At 36.7% G+C, this 17,277-nt stretch overlaps 1 protein-coding gene across 1 annotated transcript in view; it reads right to left on the bottom strand.

Moving 5' to 3' along the window:
* Positions 1-1,264: 1,264 nt before the first annotated feature.
* The window catches only part of LOC103083618 (tyrosinase), a gene marked incomplete at its 5' end in the record, with an annotated part of 86,462 nt that continues 70,449 nt past the window's right edge, over positions 1,265-17,277 (bottom strand). Inside the window, 2 exons of the mRNA XM_007463781.1 lie at positions 1,265-1,899; positions 11,003-11,184. Of these exons, the coding sequence (XP_007463843.1) occupies positions 1,673-1,899; positions 11,003-11,184 (409 nt within the window). The remainder of the gene's footprint in view (positions 1,900-11,002; positions 11,185-17,277) is intronic.

The following is a 17,277-nucleotide window of genomic DNA, read 5'->3' as shown; positions in this document are numbered from 1 at the left end:
ATTTGACCAATGTTTATAATAAGATGACTTTTGCTTTCCTCTTAATTTTTAAATGTATTCATAAACAGTCTGACTCCTACACTGCAGGCCTTATAGGAATTGTAAGATATTTTGATTAAAAAGTACCATACAGGTTGTTGGGTCTCCTTTTAAATATCATCCCAGAGATGTAGCGGTTTAGGTGTCAGACCCAGGCAGGTTTCTGGGAGCTAGAATTGGACAAGTCTGTCTTAAAAGCATGGCCATCTTGAGAAAGTGAAAAGACAGTGTTTAGGGATGAGGCTGGAAATATAATTCAAGTAGTCAAACTGAGATACATATTTGAAAATGCTGAGCAGATACATACAAACTAAACATAAGGGAACTAAAGAGACTGGGGATACCAGGACAGAGTGATTGAGTTTGGATGAGAGAGTGAAAGTTGGAATCTGGTGAAACATCCTGAAATACTGTGGCAGAATCACAGGAACTTTTCACAGAGCATGTTTGGCCTCGCTTCTGAATGGGGAGTTGTTGTGAGCCCTGAGCCAAGAATGACTATAGACTCAATACTTAAATTCTCTTTATAGAATTCAAGTCAAATTAGCCATCCAACCTCTATGTGAAGAATTCTAGAGTCAACCACTTATTATTTTCCAAGAATGTCCAGTTTGGTTTTGGAAAGCTCTGAATATTGGACAGTTTTTCCTTTTATTACACCAAAATGGGTCCTCTATAAATTCCACCCACTGGTGCTAGTCTTTTATGCTCTACATAGTGATAATACAAATGGAATATCAACTGGACTATTTTTAGAAATTCAACTGGACCTAAAATTTCAAGTAACAAGATTATCTAGACTTTCTAATTTAAGGTCTTAATAGCCAGGAAAAATAGTAATGTTATTTTACTAGAACTGCAGACAAGCTGATATTCACATAATTGTTCTCTACCATGAAATGTTTTATAGCATTTTAAACATTCTCTAATAAAGTTCTTAGAAGATAAAAAAGAAGCTCTACAATAAGATTATTATCATCTTCGTCAACATAATTCATGAGCACATCTTAAGACAGGTCCTTAGCCAGATTCTTTTCAGGCGAAGGGCCCTTGATTTCAGTGGCCTTAAAATGTACAGGCAGAACTATGGCAGGGAAGAGGTGAAGATTGTTTTTTACTTGAAGTCCATAACATATTTTTGGGGAGGAATGTAAAATATAAGGGAAACATTATGCTTTCTTAGGAAAATTAAAATGTATTTCTCGAGCTCAAAGGAGTCAATCGGTGTAAATTCGTTACTATTTTATTAAAATCAAAGAAAGGGGATAATAAAAGAAACGTCATTAAACAATCAGGAGGAAAATAATCACAATTGTTGTCATATTTTATAAGAGCACTTTCATTCAGATATGACTAGCAGACTAGCACCTCCATTACCAAATGGCATCTTTTCCTTGGAAATATGGGCTTGAGGAAAACTATTAAGGGAATGATCAAAATACAGCAAAGCAAGCACAGGTGGCTTCTACCTGAGTTGGACGAGGGGTATATTTTGTATTAAGATAACAATTCTAATAATGATCTTCATAGACACACACCAAGGATTTCTGCTGGGACAACCCCTAGGGACTTTAACATCATTTAATTTAGAGTGAGGTCAGGTTTCTTGGCCCAACTCTATTGCTTAAGCCTTTTATAAATGGCTCTGATACAACAAGCTGTGGTAGTCCTCCTTGTCCATAAGGAGTGGCTGCTTTTCTTCAGGAAGATGCTTTCTCTTTCGATGACACAACAGGCTAGTGAGTCCTCCCAGCACAGCAGTGAGGACAGACCCTACCACGGCTGCCCCAATGAGCCATGGCCAGATCTGACTTGCTTGTTCTAAGTAGGGTTTAATGTAATCTTGAAAACTGTCTGGTCCTGAAATAGAAAGACATCCCAATGTTTTTACTATCATCATCACCATCATCATCATCATCATCATCATCATCATCCTTGCATAGTACTTTGGAGTCAGATGCTTGGGTTTGAATGCCAGCTCTGCTACTTACTAGCTATAAGATCTTGGGAAAGTTATACCTAATACTCCTAAGTTTCAGGTTCTTCATCAGGAAAATAGGAAAACAATACCACCTTGTTGGGATGTTTTAAACTTCATGGATATTATCTGATTTGTAAATTATACAGTGCCTGCCCCCAAGTCAGCTACTGTTACTCTTTTAGTTATTTATTCTGTTATTTGACTCCATATTTCTAAATAATAGGCAAATATTACTACTTCTTAATTTGTCAAGTTTATCTCTGGAGTTCCTCAGGTATAAACAATGATTTGAGCTCTCTTACAGTTTCCCTTTTCTTTCCTCCATATTTTCAGCATAATAATACCATGATCTGGGGTCAAATCCACATCTCAGATTTCCATTATTTTTAATATTTAAATATTATTCACAATTGAACCAAATATTATTCTATGAGCACATTTCCTTTCTTACATTATTTTCCACTTGGAGTTAATAATTTATTATATCTATTTGCTTGATTTTAAAGTTCCCATCACTATTTACAAGACACCCTAAGATAATCTATATCCATTTTGTGATACAAAGGAAAGAAGAGAGTGCATCTTGGGCTTACCTACTAGCAAATTATGGCTATGTGACTTAAGTCTTGAGCAAAAGTAACACATGTAACTTTGGGGCAGTTCCCTTAAAAAGAAAAGGTATGCTTTCTCCTTTTCCCTTTTCCCCTTTCAACTAATGCAGATAGTATGTTGGTGAGCCATCATAGATCATGTGATCAAGGGTAAACCCTAGGTCTTATAGAACTACAAGAAACAAGCAGCTCTGGTCCCTGAAATTATGGAGCTTGTATTTGACAACATACCAAGACTGCCATTTGAGCAATAAATAAACTAACTTATTTAGGCCATGAATATTTGAGCCTATATCTACTCCCCATCCCTACCTTCCCCCTGTTGCTGATGTGGGAACTATAACATTTTTTATGACTTATTTTCTTGGCTACTGTTGATTAGTTCATAGTGAACCACTGACTCAAGCTGGGCTAGTCAGAATCATTACTCAGAAATCACTGTGCTGGAATTAAGAGTCAGATGACTCAGGAGCTGATAACAGTCTTAGAGCTAGAGAGGGGGTAGGGAGCGGGGAAGAGAGAGAGGGGGAGAAAGAATGAATCTTTAGGGAGCTTAGTTTGCTGGTTCCTGCTGTTCCTCAGTCTCAGCTGCATTTTTGTCTTTCTTACATTTCAAATGTTCATTCTTTCCTTGGATTTTGTAAACCAATAAATTATCTTTTTATCTAATCTTGTTTCTATGGAGTTTCTGCCATTTGCGCTTCAAAAAGTCCTAATTATTTTTAAAGTTAGTTAGATTCCTACAACAATAAAAGATAAAGTACCTTAGGATATTCTGAAATTACAGTTATATGTAAGCTTCATAGATCATAAAAATTAGATCAACAATATAAAAAAAAATTAATATTTATTTAATCAAATATCTTGGAAAGAATGGGTAGCAACATGAAGTGAAATGTAAAGTGCGAGTCTCATCGATCACCATAAACTCAAGCACTCAAAACAGTTAAAGCAGGAGAATTTGTCAAAAATTAATTTTATATTAAATTCCAATCTTCATTCAAAGAAGATAAGAGTGGCGCTTCCCTGGCTTAAGTGGGGCTACAGGGCTCAAACTCCATTTCTCCTGTTACTTTCTCCTTTTTTGTCCTTAGTGCTGTCCTTTTACCAGCTGTCACTAAGATACCTCTAAAATTCTTAGAATCCATTAAGCATAATTTGAAACAATAGAGCAGATTTAGTTTTCTCTTCATCAGGAGGGGACAATAAGTTGCAAAGAACTAACATTATAAAATAAATTATAATAAAAGAGATTTATAACTTTGGATTAATATTAATTTAAATCTAAGAAATGAAAGCTAACAAAGCTAAAATAAAGAAATTAAAAATGTGAACATTATTTTCATCAAACATAAATGTTACCATTCTAACACATTTAAAAGTTAATTTGAAAATGAAATTACAAATGCTTAGTTTGCATTGCTATTAGTCACTTCAATATACCGTGCATTTTAAATGTCTCACAAAATGCAGATTACATAGAGGTTACATAATAAGTATGATTTCTTTATTGCTTAAGGCTCAGCTCAAATTCTTTCACAATTTTAAAACACTATTTCTTTGTCTGTCCTTCTGTTCTCCAGCTTCTCTTATCATTTCTCTACTTCAGTTCATTTCAAGTTGTCTTAAATTTTACTGTCACCAATGGACTGTCTTCTTTGAAACACTCTGTATTTCTCAATGGCCTCAACCTAAAATTTAGACTTGTCTTCCTCAGTTATTTGCTCTTGAGCCTCAATAGTGTATCTTTAAATTATTTCTTCATATCGAAAGTTTTCTATTTTTTTACCTACTTAAAATTCCATTTTTTTTGTTACCCATTCTCTTCAGAATAATCATATAGTCTTTTATTTGTTTGGTGCTCTGTCATTTCCAAAGCGCATTCATATGCCCATTTATCCACACAACAAACACATGAGGTAGTTAGGAATCATTATCCTAATTTAACCAATTCAAAATCTGTAACTTAGAAAGTTTGCCTGTAATATTTAAACTCTACAATGTATGTATAACCTTTGGAATGATGTCTTTCACATAAAAAGTAATTTATAACTGTTATCGATTCTTCTTACTCCATAGTAATTCCTTCAATATTTCAACTGAACCAGCTTCCAGTAAGAGTTTTTCTCTCTCACACCTGCTTTGATCACTGATTCTGCTCAGCTCTCTCTTCTGGATTCCCAGACTCTTTTCTTTCATTGCTCCTTTGTGACACTTGGCACAATTGTCTACATGTTGTAATTATTTATATGTATGTCTTACTTTTCAGGCTTCATGATGAACCCTTGAGAGCAAGTAGTATGTCTTATTTATCTTTCATTCTTCTATTCATTCATTTATTCATTCACACAGCAATGTTTACTGAGACACAGCAATGTTTACTGAGACACAGTAAATGTCAGGTGGTGGTCCAGGAACTGCATGTGAAAGGCTGAGTAAGCAGAGCCCCTGGCCTGAAGGAAATAATAACTAAAAGAGGAGACTGACAAGTAAAATTATTTTAAGAGCAATGCTGTTCCAATGCAAGTATATAAAAGATACAATGGGATAATGTGGAAAAGACCTCCTATAACTGCCTGAGGAGTCAGAGGAGGCATCCCAGGAGACTATCCCACTGAGTAGAAGAATAAATTAGGATTTGAGTGTGGGATGCTGATGGCAAGCCATCCCAGGCAGAAGGAACAGTATGCACCTGTGCATACACATAGGGAAACACTAGTGAACAAGCCCTCATCAAGCCCCATGTGCAGAATGAGACCCTCCAGTTACTGTGAACATGCCTCCTCCTCTCATTTTTAAAATCAAACGTCCAGGCCTTTTGGAATATATTGGAAGAAGGAAGCTCTTAACAAAGTAACACCAGACAAAAAGCAGGATTACATTTGCCAACAGCATCAAGGACTCAACCCTTCATTGCTAAAGGTTTTTGGTCTCACCTTTCAATCAGTTATGCATGCAACAAAATCACCTGCTACTCAATTTTGAAAAACATCACTAAATTCAATTATAAGAGAAAATGTTTGACTAGAGCAAGAAGACATCAGCTGCCTTTTACGGAAAATAATTAAGTAATTATAAACGTGAGTGCCTAAATGATGAATAATTAACTGCCTGAACTAAATTATATCAAGAAATTTTAAAGAATTTTTTAGTAAGCTTAAAGTTTAGCTTACTCTATTCTGGCATTGTGTCTCAGTAAACATTGCTGTAAGAATGAATAAATGAATGAATAGAAGAATGAAAGATAAATTTTAAACTCCTTGAAAGTACAACAGAAGGAGCAATAGAATAATTCATAAAATAGAAAATAAGCAATTGCTCTTGCTTATTTTAAAGCAAAACTTCTCTAAAATTAGTGGCGTAAGCTCACAGCTATATGAAAAGGACTCTAAATAGATAAAACATTTTGAATCAATTTTATTTTTAAAAATTTAACTATAAATAAATAATAAATACCTTTAATCCCCTAATGTGACTCTTTGAGCCTTCTTTCCCTTTTCTCCCCCAGTGGTTTTTGTTGCCTTTTCAGTAAGAAGTACCCATTTGGGACACTAGGGAAGGGACAACCAGGTGGAACATTTGTGTACAAGGCAAGTATAAAGAGAACCCTCTCTTCTGTGGAGTCATGGAGAGAGAATTCATTTGGGATTCTATATTTGCCACCTAGGAGCTTTGTGACTTAGAATTTGTCACTTTATCTTTCTGTTCTCAATCTACTTACCTATAAAACAGAATAAAATCACTACTACGCAAGATTGTAAAGATTGGCAAAGATAACAATTTATATGCTGATGTCTCTCACATTAGTATCTTCAGGCAGAATCTTTTCTGAGGCTCAAGGCTCAGCTGCCTCAGGGATATATTTACCCTGTTGTGCCATTCACCCCATTTCACTGTGTAACTGATACCACCATGAGATTCACTCCATGTCTGGCCCTGCTCCTATTGTTTCTATCTCAGTGAATTCAATCACCATTCATCATTTGCACAGGCCAGAAAGCTTAAGGGCAACTCTAATATCTCCTTCTTTCTCACCTATTATATGTAATCATTTTCCAAGTTCCATAAATTTTGTTTTCAAAATAATATCAATGTTTTTTGTCCTTTCTGCCTTGCCTCTTACCACCACTGCAATTCCAACTTCCTTCGCCTCTCCCCTGGATACTCGTAACAGCATTTTCACTGGCCTCCCCGAATGTGCTTTGCAACTGACACAAAACTTGCATCTTTTTGGATTTTATATGAATATAATCATCAGTATATATTCTATGACGTCTGGTTTCTTTGGCCCAACATTATGTCTTTAACATAGAGGACAGACTTGTGGTTGCCAAGGGGGAAGGGGGGGAGGTGGGGGAGGGATGGATTGGGAGTTTGGGATAAGCAGACGCAAACTATTATATATAGAATGGATAAACAACAAGGTCCTGCTGTATAGCACAGGGAACTCTATTCAATATCCTGTGATAAACCATAATGGAAAAGAATATGAAAAAGAATGTATATATATGTATAACTGAATCACTTTGCTGTACAGCAGAAATTAACACAACGTTGTAAATCAACTATATTTCAATAAAATAAAATTGAAAAAAAAAACTTCCTACAAGCTGCAGCAACTGTAATCTTACGAAAACTCAAATTTGATCCTGATTTGTTTAAAATTCATTAATGGCTCTGTTATCCTAGCAATATGGCCAAAATTCATAATCAAGACCTCCTTTTCAACTAATTAATTCTTCCTCTTACTGATATTCTCTGAAATGTCACTTCATTGACCCCTAGAGATATGCACATCTCTAAACAAACGAGTCATTAGGTAAGTAGTGGTTTAAGGTCTTTCTCTTTCATTAGGATGTAAGCACTGTGAAGGAGACTACATTGTTTACCACTGTATCTGCAGTATCTAAAAGAATGCCTTGAACAAGGTAGTTACTAAACATATGTATGTAGAAAGAATAAATAAACCAATAAAATCACCTAGAAAATATCTAGCACAATAGAAGACTTGAAATACGTTAAAAATATCTAAAAATGCAAATCAAAACTACAATGAGGTATCACCTCACACCAGTCAGAATGGCCATCATCAAAAAATCTACAAACAATGAATGCTGGGGAGGGTGTGGAGAAAAGGGAACCCTCTTGCACTGTTGGTGGGAATGTAAATTGATACAGCCACTATGGAGAACAGTATGGAGGTTCCTTAAAAAACTAAAAATAGAACTACCATATGACCCAGCAATCCCACTACTGGGCATATACCCTGAGAAAACCATAATTCAAAAAGAGTCATGTACCACAATGTTCATTGCAGCTCTATTTACAATAGCCAGGACATGGAAGCAACCTAAGTGTCCATCAACAGATGAATGGATAAAGAAGATGTGGCACATATATACAATGGAATATTACTCAGCCATCAAAAGAAACGAAATTGAGTTATTTGTAGTGAGGTGGATGGACCTAGAGACTGTCATACAGAGTGAAGTAAGTCAGAAAGAGAAAAATAAATACTGTATGCTAACACATATATATGGAATCTTAAGAAAAAAAAAAGGTTCTGAAGAACCTAGGGGCAGGACAGGAATAAAGATGCAGATGTAGAGAATGGACTTGAGGACACGGGGAGGGGGAAGGGTAGGCTGGGATGAAGTGAGAGAGTGGCATGGACTTATATATACACTACCAAATGTAAAATAGATAGCTGGTGGGAAGCAGCCACATAGCACAGGGAGATCAGCTCCGTGCTTTGTGACCACTCAGAGGGGTGGGATAGGGAGGGTGGGAGGGAGACAAAAGAGGGAAGAGATATGGGGATATATGTATATGTATAGCTGATTCACTTTGTTATAAAGCAGAAACTAACACACCATTGTAAAGCAATTATACTCCAATAAAGATGTTAAAAATTTTTTTTAAAGAATCTAAAAATGACCTGAGTATTAAGAAGTGTGACATTTTTCTAGCAAGCTTTACTTATATGTATTGGTTAAGAGACACCATCCTTCATGATAAATATCCCTTGCATTCAAGTGAAATCATTGGTTTAGCCCCATACCAGATACCATTTGGATAAGACTGGAGAAGCTTGCAAGGTATCAGTTCTGATTTTGTAGGGCTCACAGCCAAGGTACCGGGAAGAAAGATTCATATGTAGAAAAATTACCATGTAACTCTGTTAAAGGAGTGATTAAACATGACTATGTATATATATACAATGATTTCATATCTGAGAGTGTGACAAATGGATATGGATTGGAATTTAGCCAGAGAGAATAGTGTAATAAAAGCAAGAGCCCGTGAAAGAGTCTGTTATGCTCTGAAAATGGAAATTATAAAATCCTGGTGGTGAATCTTTGAAAAACCATTACCAATATTCTCCCTTCTTTATGTACTGTGGGTGTTTTTAGAAGGAGGGGAAAACACTTTACTTGAGACTGCCCCTCTTTTTGACTCACTGGGAGCCCCTTCCCTTACCATACCTCCACCGTCTGCAAAATGCTCTGTTCTTAGTGATCTCCAGGTTTTCAAAGAACTCATCTCCTCTACCAGCCATTTTAGTATTCCTTCCACTGGCTATGGTCTTCAGATAAAGCAAAACAGGTAACGAACCCAAATCTGTCCAACTAATCGTTCCCCAAAGGGCAGGAAATGGTTGATAAAATACAGTTTCTCCTGTTGGCTTTAAAATGTGGTTCTGCTATGCCACATACTAGCTAGATGGCCCAGGACAAATTATTTATATTCTTTAAGCCTCTTTTTTCTCATCTGTGATCAGGAAAAAGAAATAATAGTGCCTACTTCACAGGGTAATTATGAAAATTAAAGGAAATAATGCACACAGCATACTCAGAAGAGTTCCTGGCACATGAAAAGATCCATAATATATTAGCTATTATGAAATAACTCAATTTATCTCCTCAGTGTAATTTTTCACTGCTCATACTACTCAAATAGGAGAATTTAGCATCTCAGAAATACATAGTACACTTTACACCTCTATTTTTGTTATTCTATTAGTTTAGAATATTCCCTACCCTTTTCTATCTACTACCCGCCTGCTCATCCTTCAAGGCCTTGTCTTGTCTTTTTAGGTTGAACTACTCTGAAGTCATTGCTTTCTCCTCTGTGCTCATAAGATTCGGTTTATGACTCCTTTCTTGCACTTAGCACAGCCTGATGTTTCACACTTTTTTGCACAACTGTCTGGCTTCCATACTGAATTTAATTTAACTCTCCTTGAGGTCTGGAGGTATGTCATTCATTTATGTGTCACTAAAGTTTAACAAGAGGTAGGAAATTGGTAAATGTCATTCATTTGTTCATTTTATTTTACTAATCTGTTTATGTTTCCATGAATTATCAATGAATATAATGAAACATCAGTGTTTGTCGAACACCTCGTATCCACAAACTCTGTATTGTTTAACCTTTTTTTTAGCTGTTGACCATCTTGTGTTGCAGTGGAGAGGACCCTGTAGTGTTGAAATCTGGCTCTTCCACATACTGGCGTTTGCTATTGGGAAAGTCATTTAAATTATTTTAGCATTTAGCATTATTTTAGCATTAAATTATTTTAGGTAGTGTCCTTACCTCATTCTAGGGATAATAATACTTCCCCTAATATATGGTTGATTAATAATGCATGTATGGTATGTAGCAGGCTCACAGGTAGGGGGAGACATTACTACCTGTTCCATATTTATCAAAAAGATACTGACATACTACTACTAAGGAAGATTATGTAAAGCCTAGATCTAATTACAATCCTAGACTTAATCATAGTCAGAGAAATTATTATTATAATAGCTATTATCATTATTATTATTAACTGTGTTTAACATCAAAATGTTCACAAATTTTCTTGGTGAAATGTTCACAAATTTTCTTCCTAGCAGGAAGTTCCCAAAGATGATATCAAAACTGCTAGATGTTTAACTTGTGCTGACTGCCCTAGGCTCTTAATGCATTTAGTTATCAAATATCTCTTTGAGGTATTCTATTCCTAATATTTAAGGTTAAGAAACTGAGATTCAGGGAACTGAAGTCAAATTTCCCAAGGTCACACAAAAGTCAGTTTATAGTGTCACGTCTCACACCGATTTTTTTTTCTGATTTTAATTTTAGTGCTCTTCCCATGGTTGCCATATGCAAAATGCTCTATATTAAGCAGAAAGGACAGAAATTTAAAGATTCTTGCAACTTGGTCCATGTAATAATAAATCAGTGATGAGTTAAGGATCGTAATGCATTTTCCCAATTTAAATAATTTGGGGATAACATTGTAAAAATATAAGGCTTTGCACTCTCTCAAAAGACATTGATCACACCAGACTCAGCAATTCACATGAAAGAAACTGAGCTTTACCTGAATCTTGTAGGTAGCTATAGTCATAACCCAGATCTCTGGATGAAATAAAGAAATCACCATTTCTATAGAGAGGTATAAAAGGAACCATGTAGGATTCCCGGTTGTGCCCAATGGGTGCATTGGCTTCTGGATAAACTTCTTGAAGAGGATGGTGCCTTCGAAGCCACTGTTCAAAAATACTGGAGAGGAAAGGATTATTCAATGTCAGAAACATATTTTTAGTAAAAGAAATATTTGGAATTCTTAAAGTAAAATAACAAGGCATATCTTAAAACCTAAAGCTGTGGAAAGATGCCAAATATAGTTTTCACGCTTTGAAAATATTTTGTAAGTCACCAGTTCATGCTGTCAGGCCCTGATGAAACTCATTCATTTGAGAGAAATATTAGAGGATAACTTTGAAAGAGAAATTTCTTAGAAGATAAATGAAACTTACATGACAAGTTTAGACCCTTCAGAATGCTGCAGAGCAAGTGTAATTATTGGTTGAGTGACAATTGAGACATAGTTGTAAATTAAATATGTCTCTTATCTCAAAGAAAGTTCACCTAAAGAAAGAACATGCAAAACTAAATTGGAATCAGTACTAGAATTTGGTCAATTTTTGGTCTTGGTAGAGGACTTTCAATTATTTCAACCTCCTTGTTATGTTTGGTGCAGTGTATGCTTAATGAATCTCGGTGGGAGAAAGAGCTCACCTTCCATGATAGAGGCTAAAAATACTTACTTGGAAACTTGTGGTTTCCAAACTTCCCTGGTAGCTACAGTATGACCACACGATCAATACTCAGCCAATCAGACATACCCATCCAAGACTTTGAAACAGGAGGCACTGACACAAAGAAGCAAGGACAATGGAAAACCAACCTCCTGTTTTTAAGGGCAGCGAGGCCAGAGGTATTAGTAAAGGTGTCCAGGGGTACCCTGTGTTCTAGAGCAGCGGTCCCCAAACTTTTTGGTACTGGGGATCAGTTTCATGAAAGACTATTTCTCCATGGATGGGGTGGGGGGTGGGGAGAGGGCGGGGGGGATGGATGGTTCAAGCAGTAATGTGAGCCATGGGGAGCAATGCGGAGCCGCAGATGAAGCTTCGCTCACTTGTCCACCTCTCACCTCCTGCTGTGTGGCCCAGTTCCAACTGGGGGTTGGGGACCCCTGTTCTAGAGCATGGTTTTGGCAGATGATTGACTGCTGCCCTCCTCCCTTGTTCCCACCTGTTTCTCAACATGCGTCTCCATGATCTCCTCACCTATCCAATACCCTTTCAGCAAATTTGTTTCCTGTTGAATCAGCCAGAGTGAGTTTCTGCTGCATGCAATTAAAAACTCTAACTGGAACAATAGCTAAAAAACTATGGGATCAAAAAGGTCTAGTAAGAATGGAAGCAAAACTAAGCTACAGCAGAATTTATAGTGGATCACTAAAGGTGCGATAGAGAGAATGCTTCTGTGTTATCAGACCATATAACATAGAGGGAAGAACACTATATTTGGAGTCAGAGAACTCCCCTTGAGTCCTAGATCTGTGGTTTAAGAGCTGTATCAGTTGCATAAGCTCATAAGCAAATCACTGAACCACTTGAAGACTTAGCCTTCTCATCCTTAAAATGAAAGTAATAATATCTGTCCTATCTGTTTCCAAATTATCCAATGTGATAATTTTTATGAAAGTGCTAGATATATAAGCTACTGTTGTTTAGCTCTAGAATTGAAGTTCAGAGATAAAAGGTTAGTGCATGGTCGAGACGATGAGTCTAAAAAAGAAAGTGATAATACTTCAAGCAATCAAATAATCTGTTTAGAAAACATTTTGAAATACAAAAAAGAAGAGAACAAGGAAGCCAGATGGCAGCAGTGGTGATCACTTTTTCTGTGATGAAAAGCAATTCTATTTGTTTAGAGAATCTGGACTTCAAATACTAGTTGTGGTCAAAGTTGTTTTTAATTGTAAATTAACTGAGAGATAAGCAGGCTGCTGATAAACACTGCAAATCTGGTCCCTGAATACCAAATGGTCCCTAAATAGCTCAATTATTAAATATGTTTACTGAGTACTTACTATATGTTAAGTTTTGGAGAAGCTTGAACCTGTGCAAAAACCTGAATTCTGTGGGTTGTGACAAAGGAAACTTGTAAAAGGTCTTAACCTGTTTAATTTTCCTCTTATTCATCTACAGAATGGGAGTAGTATTTATGTCTTAAAGGTATTGTAAGGATTAATTAAGCAACATAAATGTCCTTTGACAGATGAATAAAGAAGATATTGTATGTATATACAGTGGAATATTATTTAGCCATAAAAAGAACAAAATAATGTCATTCGCAGCAACATGGATGGACCTAGAGATTATCATATTAAGTGAAGTAAGTCAGACAACAAATCAAATATGATATCACTTACATGTGGAATCTAAAATACAACACAAATGAACTTATTTATAAAACAGAAATAGACTCAGAGACATAGAAAAAAACTTGTGGTTACCAAAGGGAAAGGGAGGGGAGGGATAAAATAGGAATTTGGGATTAACAGATATACACTACTATATATAAAAGAGATAAACAACAAGGACCTACTGTATAGCACAGTTAATTAAAAACTGATTAATTAAAATAACATAAGTAAGATATATGGTTAAGTGTTGGACAGAGATGGTAAACAGAAGCCATCCTCATCCCCACAGCATTTCTTCCTCTTCCTTCTACTCATGATTCATGTTATACTGGAAGAACTCTACAATTGGTGAGAGACATGAGACATGCATAGAAATGGCAAAGCCATGTATATTTGAGCTGGTTCTTTAAAAATGGTTATTATTCTTTAAGCAGAAATGGGGAAACAGAGGATTCAAGAAGATTGTTTTTTGTGTGTGTACCTCCATTTCCTCAGCTGAAGAAATTAGGAACTGGCTTAAGTCTATTCAAGTCCTAAAATGTTATGAATTATTCTTTTTATTTTAACATCTACAGTTTTCTTCTTTTCATGAAAGCACTACTTGTTCATTATATACAATTCAGAAAATATAAACAAGCAAAAAGGAGAAAAGGAAAAAATCATATGTACTTGCTCCATATTTTTGTGGCAGTTTTTAAAATATACAAGTATAACATTAAATACATATTTTAATAAAAGAGAATTTTATTATAGACAATATTTTATAAGACATTTTATTTGTACTAAACAATGTTTAAATGATATTTAGACATGTTTAAACAATGTTCACCAGTTTTCAAGTGGTAAACTTTTTTTTTTTTTTTTTGCGGTACGCGGGCCTCTCACTGTTGTGGCCTCTCCCGTTGCGGAGCACAGGCTCCGGACGCGCAGGCTCAGCGGCCATGGCTCACGGGCCCAGCCGCCCCGCGGCAAGTGGGATCCTCCCGGACCGGGGCACAAACCTGTGTCCCCTGCATCGGCAGGCAGACTCCCAACCACTGCACCACCAGGGAAGCCCAAACCTATTTTTTAATGAGAAGGAGACCCTCTGATAATTAATCTCTTCCCCATCCCTATTAAACTTTGACTGACTTAGAAACAGCCCAATATACAATGAGCTACTAGATAAGAGCTTGATGCAAACACTGTCCATGTTGTTAATTGAGAAAAATTACCCCTATAGTTCAATTTATCAATAATCTTATTTCTGCCAAGAAGTAAAAATTCTTTACCTAGGTAGGACAAGGACATCAATTCTCAGCACCAAAAGATGCAATGGATGAAACCATTAATGTGCTTACCCACCTTACCAACCTTTTAAAACGAAGGTATTCATCTTGCTTAAATTCTTCATCAGTGGGTCTCATCTTCAGTTAATTCCATCAAACCATGTCTAGAATGGCTCACATCAGAATACTAATGTTTAACTTGGATAATCACACTGACAGTTTGGGAAGAAAGTTATCTTCTTACCAAAGATTCATTTAAACTGTATTTAGATGGTTTTCTAGAAGTCTGAGCAACAATGAAATGCACAACAGAGGATTTAGGAAAAAGTTAAGATGATCACAGATGGAAACAAGAAGGGATGTGTTTTATGTATGAAAGTAACATGGACGTCTGGTCACACCCATCCTCACAACAAGACAAAGCTGGACAAGTAGAAAATCAACAACTTTTCTTGGACCCATGAGAGAACTGGGCAAACTGCTTCCCTCAAACCTGTAGCAATAAATGCAACCAGAGGAACTCAACTGAAATTTGCTAACCAAGAGGAGAAACAGCTGGATCCATAAACTTAAACACTTTGATGAATGGCTGGAGGTTGAGTACGGACAACTTGTGATGTGAGAAACTGCTGGGAGCCATAGTCTTAGGGGGATATTCCCACACATTTGGGGCTTTTACCTCCAAGAACTCTGCCAGATTTTCACAATGAAGACCTGAGAAAGATCCTCTCCTGGCTCTGTAGGGGGAGGGAGAGAGTGACCATCGTGAAATATGCCCAGAGTCTTCTCCACACCAAAGCCCTTTAATCCAGAGGAAATAACCACCAGAGATTTATCCCAGTAGGAGGAAGGGAATTCCTCTCAGTCCAGTCCCTTTCAGCCAGCCTTCCTGTCTCACCTAAGGGGAAATAAAACATACGCCATGGGTCAGTGCTTCAAGGAAATAGATTGGGAATGCTACAACTGGAAAAAGGAGTAGAGGACAGGCAGAGGGGGAAAAGAAACCAAAAAGCTATACCATTGGAGAAACACTTATGAAGGTCACAGCCCCAAGACACTGGCCAACTAAAAGACTGAAATTTAATCAGAATATTTTAGAACACTTTCTTCCCCTATACTTTACCATGATACCAACAGAGCTCTAATATAATTAGGTAGACACACTGAGTACATAAAACAGCAATACACAACTCCCTACTCCTTTTGTGCGGGCTGTGCATAGTAACTTTCCTCCAAGGAGCACAATATGGATGGGTGGTAGAATCATTTAGAAGTTTGAGAAACCTGAGAAATATGACAACTGCCAAGTGATCAAGGTTAACATCAACAATGGTAAGCCATGTTGATAGCATGTTCCCTTGATATTATGTGAAGAGAATAGTGCTTTACCTCTCTCGTCTTCCTCCCCAAAACATGTAATTTCAGTCTGCAAGAGAAAAACATCAGACGAATTCGAATAGAGGGGCATTCTATTAAATACCTGAGCAGTACTCCTCAAAACTGTCAAGGTCATCAAAAACAAGAAAAGTTTGAAAAATTGCCACAGTCAAGAAGGAGCCTAAAGAGACATGATAGCTAAATGTAATATGACATCCTGGATGGGATCTTGAAACACAAAAGGATATTAGATAGCAATGAAGTAATCTTAAAGTATAGGTTGTGGTTAATAATAATGTATCAATGTTGTTTCATTAATTGTGACAAACTTTCCAGACTGAAGTAAATTGTTAAGAATAGGGGAAACTGGATGTGGGGTATATGCAAACTCTGCAACATTTATGTAAATAAAAATTATTCTTAAAGTTTCTTTTTAAAAACAGAACAACTAACAAAGAAGCCTAATGTAGTTGGATATTAGGGAACTGATTTGATTTAGTACATTCACTGCTACAGTAAACAATGCACAAATACTATAGAATTCTTTTTCATTCATTTATTTAACCATTTCATAAATAGTTAAATACACATATTATGAGCACCTATAATAAACTGGTTCTCTGCCAGGTATTGATGTATTTCTCTGTCCTTGTGGTACTTAGATCTATTGATGCAGATAGATACTAACCAGTAATTTCAGAAATGCATCTGTAATTACAGACTGGCAAATACTATAGAAGGAAGCAACATGGTAATACAATTTAGTGAGGAGGCCTCATTGATTCTGCAGCCTTTGGGAAAGTCTTTGATGGTGTTGAAGGACTATTTAGAGAAGTGGTATAAGAGTGTTTCTGAAAAAATAGTAGAATTTGCAAGGGCCTTTGATGGGAGGTCAGATTCTCTCATCTGTCTCACTACTCCCATAGCTTCACTTATTATCTACAGGCTGATGGCTTCTCAACTTATAGTGACAGAGTAAATCTTGCTCTGAAATCTCGGTCCAAATACCCAGCTGCCTAAGTGGCATCCCCATTGAAATGCCTCAAAAGAATCTTCAAGGGGCTTCCCTGGTGGTGCAGTGGTTGAGAGTCCGCCTGCTGATGCAGGGGATACGGGTTCGTGCCCCGGTCTGGGAGGATCCCACATGCCGCGGAGCGGCCATGGCCGCTGAGCCATGGCCGCTGAGCCTGCGCGTCCGGAGCCTGTGCTCCGCAACGGGAGAGGCCACAGCAG

The sequence above is a fragment of the Lipotes vexillifer genome, unplaced genomic scaffold, assembly GCF_000442215.2.
Source record: "Lipotes vexillifer unplaced genomic scaffold, Lipotes_vexillifer_v1.1 scaffold1304, whole genome shotgun sequence".
NCBI classification, from domain to species: domain Eukaryota; kingdom Metazoa; phylum Chordata; class Mammalia; order Artiodactyla; family Lipotidae; genus Lipotes; species Lipotes vexillifer.
Note: the sequence above shows the minus strand (reverse complement) of the source record. Positions and strands in the feature narration are given on the sequence as shown.